This window comes from Trachymyrmex cornetzi, unplaced genomic scaffold (genome assembly GCF_001594075.2).
Source record: "Trachymyrmex cornetzi isolate Tcor2-1 unplaced genomic scaffold, Tcor1.1 scaffold420, whole genome shotgun sequence".
Taxonomy (NCBI): Eukaryota; Metazoa; Arthropoda; class Insecta; order Hymenoptera; family Formicidae; genus Trachymyrmex; species Trachymyrmex cornetzi.
This window is the reverse complement of record NW_017298962.1, coordinates 158,887-166,121: the sequence shown is the minus strand read 5'-3', so window position 1 is coordinate 166,121 and position 7,235 is coordinate 158,887. Positions and strand designations below refer to the sequence as shown.

At 34.6% G+C, this 7,235-nt stretch overlaps 1 protein-coding gene across 3 annotated transcripts; it reads right to left on the bottom strand.

Annotated features, from left to right (window-relative positions):
* Positions 1-807: 807 nt before the first annotated feature.
* LOC108764411 (uncharacterized) lies at positions 808-4,629 on the bottom strand. Of its 3 annotated transcripts, none has more exons than XM_018512655.1 (5): positions 4,323-4,629; positions 1,995-2,784; positions 1,720-1,923; positions 1,200-1,430; positions 808-1,124 (listed from the first exon to the last, which is right to left on the bottom strand). In XM_018512655.1, exons 2-5 carry the CDS (start codon positions 2,772-2,774, stop codon positions 837-839), a joined length of 1,503 nt encoding a protein of 500 aa, XP_018368157.1. In that variant the 5' UTR covers positions 2,775-2,784; positions 4,323-4,629; the 3' UTR covers positions 808-836. The 3 variants fall into 3 exon arrangements, with proteins under 3 accessions (XP_018368157.1, XP_018368159.1, XP_018368156.1); XM_018512657.1 differs by lacking the exon at positions 4,323-4,629 and adding an exon at positions 4,128-4,256; XM_018512654.1 differs by having other exon boundaries at positions 809-1,124; positions 4,507-4,629.
* Positions 4,630-7,235: the final 2,606 nt, after the last annotated feature.

Sequence of the window (7,235 nt, the reverse complement as noted above, 5' to 3'; positions counted from 1 at the left end):
AATTATAATAGATTATTCACAAAGAACGCAAAACAAGCACAATATATTTTGCAAATTGTGAATGATTATCACCGTTGATTTCCCCGACTATAAAAAAGAGACATTGTCTAAAAAGATATAAGATCTTATATAAGACTGAAAGTTATATAATAAAAATAATCTGTATAAAATGTGTTAATTTGTAATTATCTTAATTCATTACATTAAGATATGATAAAATAGTCTATTATTATGAAGATACAATAAAATAAAATGTTCTAAATTTTTCTTAAATACGAATTACTTTTTAATCTTAATTACAGCATTTTATATCAACGGTTTCTAATATTGTTTTTATAAATTATTCTTAAAATTTTCTAAAATGACCCTTTTAAGTTAAAAATCAAGAATATATATATATTTTTTTGTGCCTCCCTTAATTAAAAATATTCAAGTCAGTTAAGAAGATCACTAATAATAATTTTTAATCTGCTTCCTGTTTTTTTTTATTTTTCTCGAAAATCGTTCGTCATACGAAAAAATGAACATGGCATAAAATTTTGCCCCATATTCAAATCTACAACTTTTGTTTGAAACTTTTTTGATAAGTTCAATAAGTTAGAAGATATTCAGAAAATTGATGATTTTTTCATTTTATAATAAAGTTCAGTGGCCCGGCGGCACGTTTTCTTCTTATCCGATTGGGCTGAAATTTTGCAGATTTTTTTTTCTTAAATTGGAACAGTTTTGGGAAATGCCGCAAACAAAATTCGAAAAAAAACTTTCATCAAAGGTAAATAAGAGCCACCCTAATATATATATATACATATATGTGCATACACGCACGCACACACACGTCAACTGAATTTTTCAACTAGCCTTTTAGGACACGAGTCACAAGGGAAGTTTCTTGTAGTTATATCTTCTTCACGAGCGTGTTTTAGTCTATTATGCCTGAGTAACTGGAAAGATGTTTTAAAGCTTCTATTACAGATGTCGCACTTTAAATTGTCTGTTGTTGGTATAATAACTTGAGTTCTCTTTTGTCCGTTCTCATCCTCCGATATTATCAAGGATATGGTCACAGTATTGTCTTCATTATCATAATCTTGAAACGATGACGATGATACTGTACTACTAGTTATCTAACAAATTATAAACATAAATAGAAAAAATTTTTATATACACACATACAAAAATTCATGGATGTACAATGATACCTGTTTATTAGAAGTAGGCTTGGAATCTATATCAGGCAGAATAAAAGTCTCCTCTTGGATTGTACTATTATTCTGATAAGATTTAGATTGCGAGTCTTTATTGGTATTATCATCACTACTTTCAGCAATTGCGTAATTTCCATCCTCGGTTAAGTATACTGGTTGTAGAGTTCCATTAGCATCCTTGAAATACAATTGACCATCTTCGTCCTCGTGCAAAAATATCTGATCCTAAAAAAGCAGAAACAAGTATATTTACTTACAATATATTAATACACAGAAAAAAGAATATTGTATTAACAATATTATTTTTTAATTAAACAATCCTTGAAATAACTTTAATGCAATAATAGCATTAATAAAACAAATAATATTTATCAAAACAAGAGCATAATGTGTTCATTTCATTATTACTGTTATTAAATTAACAAGATTATGATTGACTAGACTGCTATTAACTAATGTTAATGCATCATTTTTTCTTGTAGAATTTTCGAATGTAAATGCTATAATCATATACTTGAGAATTATCTTCTTGATTTTGATTGGCCTCGGAATTCGCCACTTCCCAGGACATTTGTTCATCTTGTTCCATCGTCGCGTTATCATACTGATATTGTTCGTTATCATCAATGGCTTGTGCTACATACAATGTCTCCATGTTGTCTCCTTCATAGTAAATAGTACCCTCAACTGGTATAGTATTTGCTTCAAGTCGTTCCATCTAGAATAATATAATATTGACTCATTAATATTGACAGATTATTTGCACACATATTTTCATCAAATACTAACTTTAACATAATGATCATTGAGTTTTTCTTGTTGTTTAGTGGAAGAATCTTGCTTCTTTGATCCTAGCACAGTGTACAATAGATTGTTCTCTGTATTTTTCACTATCTCTTGAGTTGAATCACTACCATCTACAATATCATTTACTTTATTCCCATGGGATTCCATTCGAGATTTGTCCACCTTTCCCATGGGATCCACATGGATTTTTAAATCTACTTTGTTTGATTGCAGTGAGATAGTCTGATTATTTACATGCTTTTTATCAGCCTGCATTCGTAAAGAGCTCACATGATTATCAGTCAGTTCAGAATTATTGTCCAATCCATCCACTCGCTCTAACTCCTCATCTTGCCAATCTTCATCAACATCATAGTTTATAACTTGTTTTTTAGTGATTTTGTGTGTGCTATTTTTTACATGTTTGGTTGGTTCTTTTTCGAATTGAGAGGTAAACATTGAATTCTCATCGTCAAAGTTATAAAGCTCTATGTTTTTACTAATCGTTCTGTCATTTCTCTTTGTCTTTTCAATTGTGTCAATATCCTTTGAATCTGTCAACTTGTCCTTATCCGAGACATCATCATTTAGAGGTGTCTCGCTTTCCTCGACTTCCTCAATTATCTCTATAATTTCTTCTATTTCTGCTTCCTCAGAATCTTCAGTAATCATTTCAGATTCAAATATGATATCTCCTTCCATAACATTTCCATCTTTCAATACCTCCATAACAGCCTTGTCATCTATAACCAAGCTTTCCAATATTTCTGATGATAACTCCATTTTTTAATATCTACAAAGATTGTATTTGAAGAATAAATACACAAACGTTCTATGTTATAAAATCAATTGGATATGCATAAGCAAACGTCCAAGTTATTCTTTGATACAAAAAATCATTATGAATTGCATACGAATAACCGACTTGCACCAAAATACAAAAATAAATAATCCAGTACATTATATAGGTTATAAAAATGATAAAAAATACAGATAATGTCGTTGATAACATTTACGTATATTTTTATACCGTCTTAAAATCTATCGCATATTATATATATATCACTTAAGATCTTATTTATTTTGTACCTTTTATATTCATTGCATATGCATATCATATATATCTTATATTGTTTAATTATTTATATCTTATACTTTTCCTTATATGTATATATTTAAACAAAAAGTTGTAATTTTATCTACAACAGAAATTTTGTTATTCTCGATAATATAAATTTTCAGTTTAAACTTTTAAAAAACCTGAAATCAATATGTAGACTGTTTTTCTTTTTAGTCAAACAATTTTCGATATCATTTATTTCTCTCGCTGATTTATAGGTAATTCCTAACAGAAATAACATGTTCACAGCACAGAACTAGTGAGCACATTTGCTGCGTTCAGCAAACTCAACAGTTGAGTGAACGCTCGCTGTTATTACTGTATTCTTTTAGATCGTCCAACCAGATTTTGGATCTAGAAGAATACATCAATAACAACGAGCGCTCACCCAATTATTGAGTCTGCTGAACGCAGTCACTTACTACGTTAACACGGCACGCTTTACGCCGAAGTTGTAACATCGATGTTATGAAACTAGCCAATCATAGCTATTCCTCTGAAGAATGGAATGACTATGATTGGCCAGTTTCATAACACCGATGTTATAACTTCGGCGTAAAGCGTGCCGTGTAAACGTAGTAATTGATACTTCTGGTAGTTGTTCTCCCGTATCCTGGTAATGTTTTTCAGCTTTCGTAGCAAAACGGGGCCTTCTATTTTCGAAAAATATCGTATACGAAAATCTATTATAAAATAGGAAAATTTATAATATATGTAACATAAACTAAAGTATTTTCATACATTTTTGTATACGATATTTTTCGAGGAACATACCCCAAGACTGAACAACACGGCGTAAAACCAGCAATTGGCGCATAAATATATACATCTGTGAGGTAACTGTTGATCCGACGTTAAGAAAAAATCTTGCGCGTGTCCACAGATAATTCCGCGCGATTCTTACTCGAAGCCAAGTCGTGCAGGACCGAGAAAGAACGAAAGAGAAAAGCGAAAATTCAAAACCATCAAAGAAGAAACATTGCGAGAGAAACGAATGAGAATCACGTGTGTCGCACCGCGGAAATGCAACGGCGCGGCTGGGCTGAATGTCCGCTTTGCGATTCCACAAACGCGCAATTCCTTCCACTCGTTGACGTTCCGTCGCGCGTCTCGCTACGTCTCGAACCATCACGGACACCTCGACACGGACGCGTTAAGGACCGCGACGGACGAAATGGACGAAAATGTGTCCCACCAAAAGCTAAGCTTACCAGTCGGTACGAAAATCCCGTGAATTTATCAACGGCTAGCAATATGGCCAATCCGGACAGCAGGGGGGGAGGGAGTAAAACAAGGAGCGTTTATCGTCAAGCAAAATTACGATGCAGTGAAACCGCTGAGAAACTGCCACGCGTTCGATATCGATTATTGTTGCTCATCGATGACCGCATATACCTTTCGTTGTTTCGCAAGATCACGGGCGACACGCTACACGTCACTGAGCGATGACGATTCGATGTATGCTCGGTCGATACGCCAATTGTCCGAGAGTGCCTTTTCTGTCTTCTCCACCAGGCGAGCAATGCCAGGCTCGCGCGGGAGTTTAGTCGAGTCGGCGCACACGCGTGGCCGGAAGTCATGAAGTAAGAGAGAAGCAGGCGGAAACTCCATGAAATGGAAGTAGTCCCAATTAGAGATCCTAAGGCCGGAATCAGACTACACATTGAAGAATGAGGTTAAAAATTGAAAGATTGAAGTTTGACCAATCAAAACAAAAAGAGTCAAAATTTCTTTCTCGTTATTGATGAAATTTCAATCTTTAATCGGTAATTATTTAGAATAGCATACCCCACCGAAAATCTTAATAAAAATACACTCAGCCGACGCGTTTTCACTCAAAATGAAAGAATCTGGCAAAAAAATGCGGCGGTCGACCTCGTGAACCGAGATATTAAGCATTAAAATTTGAGATTTTAGAGGTTAAGATATCTATCATTCCGACTTGCTGCAGCACTACGTATACGTAAGATTTGTTTTTTTTTCGAATAATTCTGAAATAGTGTAATAAGTTAGACTAAGGGTGTTTGCGAAATTTGCAAACAGATCTAAGAGAATAATTCTGTGATTGGCGATACGCGAATCCGCTTACGCACGATCCGCTGCATGGGACATCACCCTAAGGCAGTTGTAGTTTGGAGCACTCATCTGATTGGTCTATATTTTAGGATCTAGTGGAATATGCCAATCAAATGAAAAAGCTTACTAAGCGGTCAGTAAGTGGTTGTTGTTCTGGAATGCATACTTCTCTGCTGTAGACTGATTTAATCGTAATAAGTAAAATGGCATATTTAGTAGAGGAACTGAATAAAAATCCTTGGCTTGCTGTCCAAGATGTAGTTAGATATGCAAAATTGTGGCCGAGAGGTTTATATTACATTTAAAAAAAGTGTATACAAAAGATCGGAAACGCATGATTCACTACAGGTTTAATTATTTAAATCATGAGGTAATATCATTAATTTTAATAAACGAATTAAATAATACATAATGAAACATTTGTAACGTTTTGTAAAATATATAGGAATTTGAACAACAACGACGAAGTCGCATTTATAGCTTTAATGTGTATTTCAAAGAAATGTTGGATTTAAATTTTAATCCATATAAGAAAAATCAAAGAGCTATACATTTTAAATAATAAACTGTATTTTATATTTTAAAAACACAAAAGTACTGCTTTAAAAACAATTCACTGCTTAAAGAACAATTTGCCGCTTTAAAAACAATTCACTGCTTAAAGAACAATTTACTACTTCAAAAACAATAATTCACTGCTTTAAAAATATAAATTTATTGCTAATACAAAGAATTTGTATGTTTAAAATAATGTATTGTTGTTTTTAAGGCAGTGAATTGTTTTTAAAACAGTGAATTGTTGTTTTTAAAGTAGTGAATTGTCATTTTTAAAGCAGTGAATTGTTTTTGAAGTAGTGAATTATTATCTTTAAAGCAGTGAATTGTTGTTTTGTTAGTGCTTCACTTATTTTAAATTTCGAAAAATAATATAGCCACATCGTGCATGCGCATCAAACTAAAGTACGGGTCTGTTCTTTTTCTAAGTTCTGACCTGGAGTACATTAGTACTATATGTTAGAGTGAGACAGCTGTAGTTTGTCTCACCGTGTCCAATTGAGCCGTGTCCAACTGGGTGCCACCCTGTTATTCCGACTCGCTGCAGCGCTACGTATACGTAAGATCTGTTTTTCGAAGAATTCTGAAATAGTGCAATAAGTTAGAGTGAGACAAACTGGCTAAATTGGACACGAGCCACTACTCACAGTGCTTGAGACTACAAAGCTCCTAAGCACCGGTCGATGTGATTGGTAGTGTCCAATCGAGCCGTGATCAATCGGGATCACCCTGGAATGACATATATCTTAACCTCTAAAATATGGAATTTTAGCGCTTAATATCTTGGTTCATGAGGCCGACCGCCGCATTTTTTTTTGCCAGATTCTTTTATTTTGAGTGAAAATGCGTTGGATGAGTGTATTTTCATTAATAGCGTTTTCGATTGGGGTGCACTGGCTGCACTCAGTGTCAAGAGCGTGTTCGATTGGCAGTGCCAATGCGCACTTGGCTAGTGTCACGTGTTCATTTGATCGCGCGACACTCGCGTAGTGCGCACTCAGTGCGCACTAAGTGGCACGAGATATTTTGACGGTGCCAGTTCAGTGCACGTTTTATCACAGTTAAGGATATACATAGGGACAAGCAAATCTGCACAGTTGAATTGAAAACGGGGTCTTGTCCCTACTCTTAATATCTTTTACTGTGGTTTTGTAACATTTTGTTGAACATTGCTTCAAAATGAACAAAAATGAGTTTCAGCTTTTGCACTGAAAATCTTGGCATATTCTTTTGAACTTGCACTATTCAGTGCAACCCATGGAACTCGTCCAGTGTTGGTGTGAACTGAGTGCGCACTGGTGCGCACTAACTTTTGCCCAATCGAAAACGCTATAAGATTTTAGGTGAGGTATGCTATTCTAAATAATTACCCTTTATTGCATTGGGCTGCACCCGGAGCAGTGTTTAGCATTCGTCGACTAAGGGTGATGTCCCATGCAGCGGATCGTGCGTAAGCGGATTCGCGTATCGCCAATCACAGAATCATTCTCTTA